This window comes from Phalaenopsis equestris, unplaced genomic scaffold (assembly GCF_001263595.1).
Source record: "Phalaenopsis equestris unplaced genomic scaffold, ASM126359v1 Scaffold210636, whole genome shotgun sequence".
Taxonomy (NCBI): Eukaryota; Viridiplantae; Streptophyta; class Magnoliopsida; order Asparagales; family Orchidaceae; genus Phalaenopsis; species Phalaenopsis equestris.
Genome location: NW_018229707.1, coordinates 53802 through 70176, shown reverse-complemented (window position 1 = coordinate 70176; position 16375 = coordinate 53802). Strand labels below are relative to the sequence as shown.

The following is a 16375-nucleotide window of genomic DNA, read 5'->3' as shown; positions in this document are numbered from 1 at the left end:
CAAAGAACAGGTGGAGCACCCGACATGTTTTGGGCTTGAATTCTGGTCAAAAGAGTAGATTTACATGTCATTTATTTACTTTCTAGTCAAACTCCTTCGAACATAGTTGGTGGTTGCAGGTCCTAAACATTAAGGAGGAAAAATAAAATTCCAAGACTCAATTTTAGGCACAAAGTCTCACAGCTAGATGCATTGTAAACATGTGACTTCTTTGGTGTCATGAGTCATAACTTGCATGGAAACCGAAAATTGAGGAAAGAAGAGATATCAATGGTTAAGGTGTGAAACTATTCAACAGCACATGGGCTACAAATATTACTATTGTGATTTAAGGAGAAGCAATGGTAACGGTTCGAGCTTAGACACATTAAGCTTTGTTTGATTCCTTTTATAACTTCTTTTTTTTTTTTTATTAGATCATCCTAGTAGTTAGAGTCCCAAAATTTCTCAAATAAATACTAAATTAATTGTAAAACTTGCACAATCAATTTTCCATTATCGAACATCAATTTTTGTTAAGAAAATTAACCATACCTAAGTATTAAAATCCTTAATTAAATTAATTGAGACCTAGTGAAGCAAATTTAAGCCCAATAGACCATAATCTTGAAGTGAACATTTATGTTAATCAAGTAAATTGAACTAGATCATCCAATCTTCTTGAAAATAAGCAAAAAAAAAAAAAAAGGAGCATAATGATGTTTAAACTCGTACTAAATAGGCCCATTTAACAAAACAAACATAAAGGCTCTTAAGTCCACCATTCAAGCAGTTAAATCCTATCTAAATTTAAGGATTAGGTAAGCAAGGCTCCTCCAAAAAAAAAAGGCTTTCTTGCTAGCTTAACTAATAAATGTTCATATGCCAGCAAGTTCAATAATTCTCACTAACATAAGTGAAAGCTTCCTAAAAACTTTTCATACAAAACAGATATTTCTCTATATCTTTTCAATTTGTACTCCTTTTCAGGGAACTCCCTTTCCCCAGATCTTTATTTATCTCCTCTTAACTACTCATATATAAACATTAAAAGACAAGAAAATTTAGTTCAAACTAGGTAAATGAGTAAACTCTCATGCTAGGCCATCTATATGAAAAATTATTGAAGAATTATCAACCTGAAACTGCAAATAAAAAAATAAAAATAATAATAAAATCTATCAGAAAACATAAAGGTCAATTATTTGGAAAGCTCAGTGACAAAAGACGAGATAGATTCAGTGAACCACAAAATCTTAGTGAAACAAGAAAAATAAAAGGAAAAAATAGATAACAGTCCTCCATGCATTACAGGACATAGCATGTACCTTAGTTACTCTTGCTTTACGAGCTGCTGCCTCTGCTTCCCGGATTTTACGGGTCTTGAGAATATGAGATTGGGCTGTTTATGCCACCACTAAATTAGAAGGAGTGGAAAGTGAACCAAAACACTGTCACTTGAATTCCAAACAGCTAACGTCCATTCACAAATGAAAGATTTAAATACATATCACTTAATTCCTATGTATTCACGTAACTAGCACATAAACTTTAATTTTTACATGCATACCACCGTAACTATGCATGAAAAGCTGTATTTCACTTTTTTAAAATTAAAATGGGGGTATTTTTTATGTGATATGAAAGAATTGGATGGTATAAATGCAAAAAGTAAAATTTAGGTGTTAGATATGTAAATACATATGAATTTGATGGTATGTATGTAAAAATACCTTTACAAATCAAGACATAGATAAATGAATGGTTTAAGAATGAACTCATCATCGCATCATGGTGCTAAATTAAAATATGATGATAATGATCATGATCTCATTCATAAACACCAATCTTTTGCATTTGAACAGGTCTACAAAATTAAGGTCAAATATCTCAGAAATCAATGAATTCAACCAGCAATGCTAGATTATCTGTGGGGTTATACCTCCAAGTTTATCAGATATGATACGGTAATAATCTTCAGGGGTGAAATCGTAAAAATCATCAGGCTCATCTGCATATATCAATTGTTAATAAGAAAAAACACACAATGTTCCCAAAGGTCATTAGAACAGCAAGTACCACACTCCTAAAATTAAAACAAGACAATTACAGGAAAAAAATATCATGCAAGAGCTTTAGTATGAAGCATTCAGATTAATAAATTCAATTAAACTCCCATGCAATTTAGAAAATTAAGTTCCCATGACTGAACACTGCCATTTCCAAAGAAAGTAACAACAAACAATAGAGGATAAAGAAACACTTGTAATTACCATCGGGAGGAGCAGATACTTCATTGGATGATCCAGACGTTGCTGTGTTTGTGAAAACACGGATTTCATGTCCAAGTTCATTCGCTATAGATAAAAGCTTAGCCTGAGAATTTATGAAGTCATTAGTTTACAGAAAAGAACAATCTATAGTTCAACTTTATGTCATAAACATAAAACCTTCAGAACATATGCAAATATCAAAACGTATTTGTGTATTACATTGAGAACCTTGCACATTTTTTATACAGTAAAATTCTATACTACGCTAGATAATGTTATCTTCGGAGACAACTAGCTTTGACGATTATACTAGGGTAGAACATAGAAAGTATTAAAAAGGTTTCTATAACTGAACCTATGAGAATATGTAAAGAAAACAACTACAACTTGCAGAGAATGATTGCTGGATTGGAATTCCAGCCGAATTCCACCAGTTGCTTAGTCAGCGCTGGGTATGCACCCATTCAAAGTTACATCAACATGCAAGGCAGGACAGACTTCAACGAATTTATCACCTTAAAAGTTGAATGTTCATCCACTCGTGGACAGGGAAAAAAAGAAACAGAAATTACGAAAGTGAAATGAAAATGAACATCAATTCTGATCTTCTTGGTTTCAAGCAAAAGGAGAACATGTTAATGAACTCGTAACTAAAAAAAGAAAGGTGAAAGGAACCATTGAGTCGATCGCATAGTAGGCTATAACATTCTTTGTTTGAACAACAAGTGATTAAGCATCCCACGTGTTTTCTTTCCATTAGCCATCTAATATATCAAACATTTTAAAAATCTACCATCCCATCATTAAACAGCATCAAAAGCTTCTATTATAAAATGTTTTCTCATGAAACAAACAGATGGGAAGGTTTTTAAGAAAGTTTTAAAGGATTTTGGAGTGAAATTGTAAGGTTTTGGTTTGGTGAAAGGCTAAAAAAAAATATAGTTTAGAAATTTTTAGCAAATTTATGGATAAATTTTCATAGCAATAGAAGGCTCGTTTTTTTATTTATTGTTATTTTTATGGAAAATGGTGAAAACATTGAGATCAAAGGTTTGAGATTTTAACTGAATAATGGTGACAAATTAGGTTAATTGGACATGTGGTTCGAAAGTTGTTATGTGAATCGATCATTTTGGATGGACAACATTAGCCAGAATTTTGTGATAGGAGTAAAACTTAAGAAATGTGGGGATGCAGAAGAAAAGCAAAGAATCAGGCCCAATATTTCTTAAAGAAAATAAATAAAATAAAAACAAAGTAAGATTAATTGTCAAGATAATGAGCCTTTTGAGATAGATCTAATGAGAGGTCTCATTGCTTGCCCTCCATCAAATGCTAATTCTTTTCTAGATCCATTTAATTTCAATTTTGAAAGTTGTAAATTAGTAAGAGTTCAGTTAGTTCGGTGACAAGAGAGATTAGGTTGCAGAGATCCAATCAAAAGAACAAGGGCTATCAAACTCAACCTTTTAACACTCATCCAAGTTATCACCAGCACATCTCAAGTATGCTCCCATTGATGCAGCCTGCTAGGACGCCTGAGGATCTCTGCAAATTGGCTACTGCTTAATTTTCACTATCCTGTCTAATTACCATGGCGATCAACCAGATGAGCTAATGAGAACTTTAATTATAAGTCCGGCATTTATAAATTTAAATATTTTTTTTTTATTTAGTTGAATTCCAGGAGTATTTCACTCTTTTGATGGTCTGAGATCCATTTATAAAATTATCTACTCACATCAGTTGTAATCTAATGTGAATTATTGAATAATTTGAGTTTCATGGTTGAAACCTCGATTATATTTTAATCAATAGTTGTAACATGGATGACCAGAATTTCATCATGTGTGCGCCCTGCACCTCTTAAGATGACTGAAATTCACAATCAATCGTTTTATGTATAGTTTTGTAAGTTCTTCATTATCCTTCCTCTCACTTTTCTCTCCAATTCCCTAATAGATCTAACATCCTGTTTACATCAATTTGATTACAGTAGACGTTTATGTATTGAAAAGATTTATAGATTTATTAGTAATTAAGGTATTTTATAGCGTTATTCAAGAAAAGACTCTTTGAATATGGTTAAATAAATGAAGCAAACCATAAAATCTTAAAGATGGGATAACAACAACATCCCTCAGATAAAAACCTCAATCAGCCAGGCACCTGGCACCACTAAGATAAATATAATTGGTCGATTAAGTTAAACATCATTCATCTCAATAGTTCAGACCACAGAAACCAACCTAATACATTAAAGATTGTTTATTCACAATCACTCAAAACAAATTTGTCAACTACATGTGGTATGGGTATTAAGAGAAAAGTTGTATAGCCTCAGGATGCCTCCTTTAAAAAATAATATAATTAAATTCCAAACACTAATGATGAAATTATGAAATATTTTAAAGAAAATTAGTTTCCCTCTCTCCTGATGTAATAGAATAACATTATGAAAGATCTTTCATCTAATCTCACAAATAAATGACAAAAACTGAATATGATAACTCCATCATTCGAAAAATCGTTCGAGGCATATGCCTTAAGACGCCACTGTTAAGGCATACGCCTCATATTAAGAAAATTATATTATATACATGCTAAAATTATTCAGCTGGCTTACAAGGTCTATAACCACATGTGTGCAAGAGACCAACTAGAGGAGTATCTAAGCTTAGGCACCAGAGTAAGAGGTCATCAAACAAAGTGTGAGAGACAGGAGTTGACTGAGACCGAGAGGAGACGCAATAGGGAACCTATATCTAAACCTACTGAGCATAAGCAATTATAACAATAAAAATCTTAGTATCAATAACAATCTTAAGGGCAATAAATCTATCCCCAATTCTATTAATTTTTATAATATTATCTTTCAAACTCTTATCTATAATTACATCTACATCATTTTTAGTGAAACTCCTACCTGAATAACAAAGTTTAAAACCTAAGCTTTCAATCTCCTTAGCCTCTTCTCCAACCCATCTAGTTTTTTTGAATGCATAAGATTATTTATCTTCCTATGAACCATAATATCAGCTAATTCCATTAATTTACTTGTTAAAGTACTTATATTTGAAGATCATATCCTAATATTAGTTTCATAGACTCACTTCATTACACGCATCCATCCAAATGCCTTATGTGTTCTATAATGAAGTAATAATTCAACCTTGCTATGTGCTTATAAATGTAGCTCACTATATAACATTTATTGCAGCCCTCAAACCCTAATCAAAATTTATAAATAGAGGGCTGAGAAAGCCCAAGGGAGAGGTAATGTTTAATGTTTTCTACTCAAACTTATATTATTGAAATTCCAGAGCTTCTCACTCTAAACTTTAACTCTCTCTTTATAATCACTTATTCTTTTTTCTTTTTAAACATATTAATAAAACTTTGGCTTACATATAAATCTAGATCTAACATCCTAAAAGATTTGATAAACATGGAAGCAAAGATACAAAAGAAAAATAATTTGAGAATATGAAGAACAAAACAAAGAGACTTCAGTAAACACAGATAGCCAAGATATCATTAGAGGATAGCTAGCCAAAATGGAAGAAAAAATCAGCATGATGATCAAGAGAATTCAAAAGGGGTCCCAAAGTCCAACCCAAAAGTAAAGATATCAGGTACTAGCAAATACTATCAATTGAGCAGGACAACCCAATGAAAAGGGTAATGTCGTCAAATTCCTTGATTAAACTTATTACTCTAACAATGAAGAAGGCTATACTGCATCTTGTCAAACAAATGGAAAGCAAAAAATTAAAGCCAAAACTAAGAAGTTCATTCATGAGAAATATTATAGAAGTTTCCTACAAATTTCAAAATCCCTAATCCCAACTCCTACAATGGGAAATAGATCTGCCAATTAAGTTGCTATTTGCTATCTTTAAGAGATTAGGTTTAGGTTTTTTTTTTTTTTCTCAATGTTAGCAATGCTTTGAAGTGTTAGTTTTTATTTACTAAGAAAAAAAATCCATTATTTAGATGGTTCTTGCACGCCATGTTGGGATAATAATATCATTCACCAAAATCAAGAACCTATTTATCATTAGATTTGCCAATATTAATAAGTTGCAAAATTTAAACAAAAAAACTCACAGGCTTTACTTAAAAATAGGCAGGAACCTAAGCAATCACCATATAAATTCATCACTTATTGCCAGCATGAGTAGAAGGAAGAATACATGGTCAAACAATCAATCATTATGTACCTCATCCTCAATGACAACGACTAAGATGTAATAACTCCCCAATGTGACTATCAATCATAAATAAGTCAACAATATTAAAGTTAAAATGAACAAAGTTACACTAACCCAAGTTCGTTGAAAAGAAAGAGTTTTTTTGTGATTTTGTTATGACCTAATTATTGTAGGAAACATAGGACATGTGTTCTATTTTTTGTAGGTACATTTTTGTATTAAAAAATTTTTATTATATTCGAGATTAGAAATCTATATCACTACTAGAGAAAATCAGTATTTAACACGTGAATTTTTTGTAATTTTTTACTTGTCCCGAGTCTTTTTTTCAAAAGAGCTTAGCACTTGATATATAATGAATATAGTTTTCAACAAACTAAGGGTACTCACAAGTGAGTAATTCAATAATCCAACATCTTCAAAGAGTTCTATTATTTTTAAAAAATCCAGCGAACTTGCATGTGGAAAATTTAGTAATTTGACATCTATATATTCTATATACTCTGAAAACTCAATTAGAGAAAATTCAATTAATCTGAAGACTTTTCAATTTTTTTTCTATCATTTCTAACAAACTCAAAAAACAAATTTATCTCAAAAAGTGTCTTTCTTTTATCAGGAAAGTCTCTATTGGTATTTGATTGTTCATGGAAGATTAAAATTGATCATTCAATTTTGAATTATTAATTAGTGGTTCAATTAACTTGTCAAAATCTAGAAGATGCCTAAAGAATAAAAGGACGGGTCATGGAATTTGACACGTCCATTTAAAATGATATCTGCAATGAGTAGCAAACGAATACCTTCTATTTGACAAGTCAAAATGGCTAAATTCAAAAAAAACATCTTTAATGTAAGGTGAAGCTCATGACCGTGAAAAAAAAACATCTTTAATGTAAGGTGAAGCTCATGATCCGGTAAAAATAAAAAGTGTAAAGTCTTGACTATTCATACCTACATTTATATAAGAATTCGTTCTTTTTAGCTAAAGTTAATTTATCTTGCATCAAAGAAATATAGTAGTCAAACTGATTCATTTGCTAAAAAAATAGGTTTTCATTTCGTCTACAGATTCATTACAAAATGCAAGGTATTTAACAAAGTGTATAAACATTAAAAAAAATATACAAGCATCACGCTTGGAAATTGGTCCACACATTTGAGGACAAGAGTCCCCTATCACCACACTCAGAATCTTCTCACATTTTTCACAATTCAAGTATCTATCAGTGTTTTTATAAAAGAAGCTCAAATTAAATCATTCATAGTTTACAAAGAATTTACTAAAACATCTAAACAGAAATTTATGTCGCCAAGAAATTTATTCATTATTTCATCCTTATACTTGGCATGATAGACTCCCGAACTTGAGAAGTACTATGTTAATATGAATTATGTTTCTTCGGTGATTCCTCAAACTCAACCTTGCATAGTTGTGCAAAGCACGGAGATTGAGCTAGTTCGTTTTGATTAATTCTAACTCAGTGTAGAATTCTCTAATGCATTAAACTTGCTCTATAACCCAACTATTTTAGAATCGTTAGAAGATTGGATATCCACAATCTTCTTATTTATTTCTTCTCTACACTTGTCCATGTCCTCATAAAGTTTTTGTTAAAATCTTCAATAAAATCCTTGTTACGCACTAATAAAATCGATTGCTTTAACTCCAAATTTTTTCCTGCAAGTCGATCCAATTCACCCCTCAATGTACTATTTTTTGGAATAAGAAATTTTTGTGAATTAGCCAGAAAAAATGTGCTTTGCCAAGAAGAAACAAATAGTCGCATAGCAGACAGGTAACTCCTCGATGGAATCTTCTCAAAGTGACTACAAATAATCGGAAAAAATAGCAGGCCCGAGATCTAGGGTTGCCAAATTTACTTATCTTTAGATATAAGATAATTTTTATTGGCATCAATTGTAACATGTCCTTTTTATCTGAGAAAATTAAAACAATTCCCTTCTTTTTATAAAAAATAAAAAAATTGCAACTTCTTATAATTTGACCTAAATATTCAGAGGTGATGGACAAAAGATATTGCACCGTAGAAAGGTTATGGGTACTACAAGGATAATGGCATTTCAAGCTGAACTTGAGACATCTCATTGTGCACTCAGCACTACAATCACCAAGTCCTCTTCATCATTGTTTATATCTATTTGTCTCTTCTTCTTTAATGACAATAGCTCATAAGTGTTTTAGGCTCATCATTCATGAATTTACTCAAATCAATATTTGATTGACCCACTTCTACCAACTGAGGATTCTCTCTTTAAACTTGAAAAATTATGCGAGAAAAAGGAGAATTCTTAAGAGCAACTCAACAAAATGAAAAATAATAAGAATAATAATAAATATTCATTTTACACACTTAATGACTTGTTTGTAGATTACACACTTAATGACTGGTTTGTAGATGGATGTAGAGTAAAAGAGCAGCTTTAATAGATATGTTTGATGTGTGTTGAACGTGATTAGATTCTTTTCCATGTAGGTTTCTAATAAAATCAACCTCATCCAAAAGTTTTTGAGCCACCAATTTGAAGGTCGGAATCTCACTTAGATTAATGCTAATGAAACATCCATTAGCATACTTTTTTTTTTCTATAGATTTTATGTAATCTCACTTAGATTTTCAAAACCATATATAGAATAAATTTCCATTGAATAATCTATAGAATTATGAGTTTTCATCATAATTGAAGCTTAAAATCATCATACTTCAATAGATTACATAATATTGGAAATGACAAGTCACGTCACCAATACAAAGTAAAAAATTGCAAATATAATACAAGCAAAGTCATGTTACAATGAATGGCAAGTGTCAGTCGCTGGAGCACTTTTATATTTGGCAATTAAAAAATAAATCACTCCCAATAAAGCTTTCACTATTTGATAAAGGATCATTTACTTAAAGAATAAGCCTCGATGAATAATATGTTGAATAATGAACTCAACACCATCAAATTAATCCTCCTTTGAGTTCATTTATAGGCACCATAATGATTTTATTCTTCAAATTATTTAGCCATGATTTCATATCATTGGTCACTTCATTGGAGATGACTTCGAAGGGAACAAACAACATTGTAAATCTCTCACCAAGTTCTCATGGCTAATCTCTGGATTCTTCGAACAATCAAATCTCAATAATTTTCTTGGTTGTTTTCAAAATTTCAGACTGAAATTCACTTTTTAAGGAGACAATCATATTCTTTATGGTCCTAAAGGCATGGAGGATTTAAAATAGACAATTTCACGAGATTCCCCACCTTGACCTGCTTTTCATAAATTTTTTTTTCATACATAAAAGCTGACAAATCAATTATTTGATCATCAGCAATAGGCCAATAAATTGTAGCAAGAACATTATGAAAAATCTTTTCACTTTTATCCATGTTGACTTTAGTAAAAAAACTATCACTAACATCCATGGCTGAAAGAGACTTCTAAGAAGTTTACTTACAATAGCAACACCTTTTGCATCGTCTTTCTTCCTTCTCTCATCAACTTCTTTTATCCTTCTCTAGAGAGGAGAAGAACCATCTAAAAATTTTTGGGGATTGTCCATACTTTTTGTATGCTAGTGAAATTCTTTCTTAAAAAATTCTTCACGCAATTCATATCTCAAAATGAAAAATGGAGACGAATATAAATTTGTGTTGAGGACTTTTGAGAGAAAGCAGAAAAATATTTTAGAATTTGTTCTTGCAAATATTCAAGAAAAACCAAATTAATTATGATTGAATTCTAATTAATTTGATGACTCGACAAGCTTAAATATTTTATCTATTCTCTCTTCTTTTTGGAGTTTAAAACTGTCATTGCCGGTTCCAAGCCCGGATGTAAGAAGTGGAGGGTTGCATTAGGTATTCGACAGCCAGCGTAAAATGTGTCGGAAAAATCATGATATGAATCTTTTTGATCATTGTGTAAGTGATAGGGAGTCCCGTGAAAGCGACACGTTATATAGCCTGAATACAGTGAAAAGTGCAGTGAAAAGTGTGCAAAGGCCGCTGCAAAGGCCGCTACATCGGCGCCCAGGTGTAGTGTCAAATAAGCAAGGTTCCCACATTACAGACGAATGCGAGTAAAAAAGTTAGTCTATGAAACTAATGAAATTAATATTAGGATAGAATCTTGGAATATAGGTACTCTCAATGGTAAATTAATGAAATTAGTTGATATTATGATTCATAGAAAGATTAATACCTTATGTATTCAAAACTAAAGGGGTTGGAGAAAAGGCTACGGAGATTGAAAAATTAGGTTTTAAACTTTGTTATTTGGTAAGAGTCGCATCAGAAATCGTGTAGTTATAATTATAGATAAGAGTTTGAAAGATAATGTTGTAAAAATTAATAGAGTTAGAGATAGGAGTTAGAAAATTAATAGAGTTAGAGATAGAATTATAGCCCTTAAGATTATCTTTGATACTAAGATTTTTAATATTATAAGTGCTTATGCTCCTCAAATAGGTTTAGATATAAGATCTAAAAAGAAATTCTGGAATAACTTAGAAGACTTAATATAAATGATACATTTTGAAGAAAGAAATTTTATTGAAGGAGATAGAGTGGTAGAAGATTTCAGCAATATTTATGGTGGCTACGATTTTGGAGTGACTAATAAAGAAGGTAGAGTCATATTAGAATTTGCTTTAGCGTATGATTTTGTTATTTCTAATACTTTATTCAAGAAAGAGATGAGCATCTTATTACTTATAAGAATGGATATAATAAAACACAAATTGATTACTTTCTTATGAGAAGAAGAGATCGTCGAGATTGTAAAGATTGTAAGTTCATTCCAAGTGAGGATTTAAGTACCTAACATCATTTATTAATTCTAGATTTTAAGATGACGTTCTAAATTTTAAGATGAAGAGTTGTAAAATAAAGAATGCTAGGATTCATTAACATAGAATTAGATGAAGGAACCTAAAAACACAAATAAAATTATTTTTACGAGTAAAATTCAAGATTTCAAAATTTGGGATGTTCATGAAGAATCAAAGGCCATGTGAGATGAAGTAACAAACACTATTAAGCAAGTAGCAAAAGATGTACTTTGAGAATCAAAAAAAAATTTATAAATAAAAATAATTTGTTGTGGAATAATAATGTGCAAGAAAAGATAAAATATAAGAAGTTATGTTATAAAAATTAGTTTAAATGTAAAATCTTAGAGAATTGGGAAAACTATCAAATGGCCCCGTAGGGAGTCTAAAAGAACAATCTGTGACGCTGAAAATTCTGTTTTTAATCGTCTTTATAATATATTAGATACTAAGAAAGGTGAAAAATATATCTATAAACTAGCCAAACAAAAAGAAAAGAAAAGAAAAGATTTAACTCAAGTAAAATGTATTAAAAATGAAAATCAAAAAGTGTTTTTCTTAGAAAAAGGTATTCAACACAGGTGGGTCAGGTGGGGTAGTTATTTTGATAAACTTTTTAATGAAGTTTCTGAAAATACGATCGACCTTAGTGATCTTAATATCGTGAATAATAACAAAACGTTTTGTTTTTACCTTCGCATTAGTAAAAAAGAAGTTGATGAGGCTTTAAGGAAAACCAAAGGTGGAAACCCTGTGTGACCTGATGATATCTCAATTGAAGTATGGAAATATTTAGGAGATTGGGGAGTTTCTTGGCTTACTAAACTCTTTATTATTTTAAAAACTATAAAGATGCCTGAGGTATAGAGGAACAGTATTTTAGTCCCCATTTTTAAGAATAAAGGAGATGCACAAGAGTGTGCAAATTATAGAGGAATTAAGTTGATGTGTAATACTTTAAAATTATGGGAGAAGGTAATTGAACATAGGTTAAGACGTATTACAAAGATAACTCAAATCAATTTGGATTTATGTCGGGCAGGTCTACTATGGAAGTTATACATTTATTGAGAGATTTGATGGAGAAGTTCAGGCAGAATAAGGAGAATCTATATTTGATTTTTATTGATTTAGAAAAAGCTTACGATAAGGTTCCAAGCGATATCCTTTAGAGGTTCTTGAGAATAAAGGTGTTGACATGCCTTATATGCAAGTCACTAAAGGTATATATACTAGAGTTGTTACTTGTGTTCGAACTAAAGGAGGATTGACCAAATATTTTCTTATTTCTGTTGGATTACATTAGGGATCGGCTTTAAGCCCATATCTTTTTGCTTTAGTTATGGATGGTCTTCCTGGACATTTACAGAAGGATGTACCTTGGTGTATACTTTTTGTTGATGATATCCTTCTCGTGGATAAGACGAGAGAAAAACCCCAAGAAAATCTTGAATTATGGAGGTCTACATTGGAGTCTAAAGGCCTTATTTTGAGTAGAACTAAAATTGAATACATGGAATGTAATTTTAATAGTAGTAGCTCCAGTGACAGAAGTGTAACTTTAGGTGATCAAATTATTAAAATGTTTGAACGATTTAGATATCTCGAGTCTGTTGTTCAAAGCGATGGTGATATAGATGGGTATGTTAATAGTAGAATTCAACTTGGTTGGTTGAAGTGGAGGAATGCTTCGGGCCTTTTATGTAAAAGAAAAGTACAGCATAGACTGAAAGGAAAATTTTATAAGACGCTGATGAGACCTGCAATATTCTATGGCACTGAATGTAGGCATTTAAAAGACAAGCATAATACTAAGTTAAGTGTTGCTGATGTTGTGAAAAATGACGGCAATAAAGCAAAAAATCCGGATCAAGAAAAATTGCAAAACATAAAACAACAGCAGAAACACACAGATTTACGTGGTTCGACAAATTGCCTACGTCCACGGAGCCGCAGAGAATTTTATTACTTTGAGGAATTACAACTGTCGATTCACCTCGAATATTACAATAAAACACTATTTCTCTCTCTTCCTCTCTCTAACTAAGAGTTACAGCGGATATCACAAAGAGAGAGAAAAACTTGTTATTGTTCTTCACGTAAAGCCACGCCAGAGAAGCCTGCTTCTCTCCTAACTAAAAAGCTACAGGAAGAAGAAGAATACTGGGAATAATCCAAAAGCCAGGCCTCTCTTTTCTTTTTATTCCCATAAGCAAAATCTAGCACCGGAGAAGGATTAAGGAAATTTATCAAATAATTAGCCCATTATTTATTTCCTTTCTATTAATTGATTCCAAAACATGGATGGTGGGACCCTCCTTCACACAAATAAGGAATTGATTAAATCCTTAATTCACTACAAAGCCTTATTTGTTAAAACACGGAGGCAGAAAAATAAATAATAACAAGGAAATAAATAATTGAATTAAGTGCAAATTCAATTATATTTCCTAATATGCAAAACTGTCCAAGAAATGAGTAGTCGATCGGGTTTCACAATACTCAACAATTTTCCTACTTGGAGACTGAGACACTAACAGTACATTCATTTTCCTCAAACATGATATCCTCCACTTTCCTCCACCTCTGCAACTCAAAACCCCAATTTTCATGCCAGAAGACCAGCTGAAGTCGAGTACAACTTCAGCTTCTTCTTTTTCCTGACCAACTCTCACTTGTTCGAACTTTCATTCTGTAAGAATTTTTCATAACTCTGTGGTTCTCCACTGTCTGTCTGTGGAATAATAGGAATGGGTGTCCCGGACCAACTCTCTTCTTCACTTCCATCAGTGTTTTGCACTGTGATCTTTGGTAGATCAACAAATCTTACATTTCTACAATGTAACTAGAGCCTCCAAGAGATGCCGCTGGAGAAGATCCACACACATCTTTGTGTACAAGATCCAGTTTTTCTGTCCTAGACGCTTTGCCACCTTCCTAGAAACTGACATTCTTTTACTTCTCCACAATGCACATCTGACTCATGTGTCCACATCTGAGTAAACTTGTAATCATAAATAGTCTGTCAGTTTTCTTAACCCGAGTCAGTACTAATGCTCCATTGGTAGTCTTTCAGGTGCTATCTGAGAACACTGCTGAATGACCACCCTCATTGAGCTACCCAGCAGAAACAAAGTTTTTCTTCAGCTCAAAAACGTGTCTGACCTTTTACAAAGTTCATTTGCTCTTGTTAGAGCATGCAATATCAACGTCTCTCATACTCACCACGTTCAGAGCTTTTCCATCAGCCAGATATATCTTCCCAAAGTTACCTGTAACATAATTTCACATCAACTCTCAGTAGGAAGATGTATGGAAGAAAGCCCCAGAATCCAGTATACAATCATCAACAAAGCTGTGAACTGTCAGCAATAGTGCATCCTGTATTCTTTCAGATACCACATTTGCGTTATCATTCTCATTCTTCTTAGGATTCCTGCAGTTCTTTTTTATGTGGCCAACATTGTCACAATTCCAACAGGTTGTCTGCTGACCAGGCTTTGATTTGATCTTCCTCTATTTGAGTTTTTGTCCTATGATCTCTCTCTGGAATCAACAATTAGCGTCGAACTCAAACCCGAGATCTCGCTAGAATCTTTTTTGCGCACCTTCTCAGCCAAAATCAAATCATGAATATCATCATATTTCAATTTAGATTTACCTGCAGAACTGCTAAGAACTGCTACCTGCAGAACTGCTAACTGTCATCATCATGGCTTCTCAACTATTTGACAATGATGTCAATAATATTAGCGCATGTATTTCATCATTAAAATCAATTTCGACAGACGGCAATTGATTTGTGATAGTATTGAAATCATTCAGGTGTTGAGTAGCAGACACCTTCCGTCATCTTCAAGTTAAATAATTTTTTCATCAAATGCACATTGTTATTCGTCGATGGCTTTTCATAAATACCTGATAAAGCTGTCATGAGATCTGCAATAGGTCTCTCCTTGATGACGTTATGGGCAACGAATCTCAACATGGTCAATCGAATAACCCCCAAAACTTGTCGATCCAATAGATTCAATTCTATGTCGTTCATCTTTTCCACTTTTTTTCCAAGCAACGGCAAGTGAAAATTCTTCTCATAGAGGTAGTCATCTATCTGCATCCTCCAGTAACCAAATTTCTTGTCATTAAACTTCTCGATCCCCGATGCCATCACTTCGTCTTCGTCTACCGTTCTTCATTAGATCTGAAACCACGGCATTGATACTAGTTGTGAAAAACGACGACAATCAAGCGAAAAAATTGGATCGATAAAAAATCAAAAAACACAATAGGGAAAACACACAGATTTACATGGTTTGACAAATTGTCTGCGTCCACGGAGCTGCAAAAAAATTTATTACTTTGAGGAATTAAACTTGTCGATTCACCTCGACGATTAAAAGAAAGCACTCTTTCTCTCTTCCTCTCTCTAACTAAGAGCTATAGCGGATATCACAAAGAGAGAGAAAAACTTGCTATTGTTCTTCACGTAAAGCCACGCCAGAGAAGCTTGCTTCTCTCCTAACCAAAAAACTTCGGGAAGAAGAAGAATACTGGGAATTAATCCAAAAGCCAAGCCTCTTCTTATCTTTTTATTCCCGTGAGCAAAACCCAGCACTGAAGAAGGATTAAGGAAATTTATCAAAGAATTAGCCTATTTATTTCCTTTCCATTAATTGATTTCAGAACATGGATGGAGGGACCCTACTTCACACAAATAAGGAATTGATTAAATCCTTAATTCACTGCAAAGCCTTATTTGCTAAAAATGGAGGCGGGAAAATAAATAATAACAAGGAAATAAATAATTGAACTAAGTACAAGTTCAATTATATTCCTAATATGCAAAACTGTTCAAGAAAGGAGTATTGGACCAGGCTCCCAATACTCAACAGCCGAGATGAGAATGATTAGGTGAATAAGTGGCTTTACACTTAGAGACAAAATATGAAATGAATATATCCGTGATAGGGTCGGTGTAGCTCCTATGACAGGCAAAATTAGATAAAGTCATCTTAGATGGTTTGGTCACATTAAAAATCGACCATCTGATGATCCTATCATC

The 16375-nt window shown here is 32.4% G+C and overlaps 1 protein-coding gene across 2 annotated transcripts in view; it reads right to left on the bottom strand.

Moving 5' to 3' along the window:
• Positions 1 to 16375, bottom strand: part of LOC110036770 (plant UBX domain-containing protein 1) — a 58475-nt gene that overhangs the window by 40732 nt on the left and 1368 nt on the right. For both annotated transcript variants that reach the window (XM_020741297.1, XM_020741298.1), the window contains exons 2-4: positions 2253 to 2355; positions 1922 to 1990; positions 1308 to 1381 (exon numbers count right to left, since the gene is read on the bottom strand). In XM_020741297.1, the coding sequence (XP_020596956.1) occupies positions 1308 to 1381; positions 1922 to 1990; positions 2253 to 2355 (246 nt within the window). The remainder of the gene's footprint in view (positions 1 to 1307; positions 1382 to 1921; positions 1991 to 2252; positions 2356 to 16375) is intronic.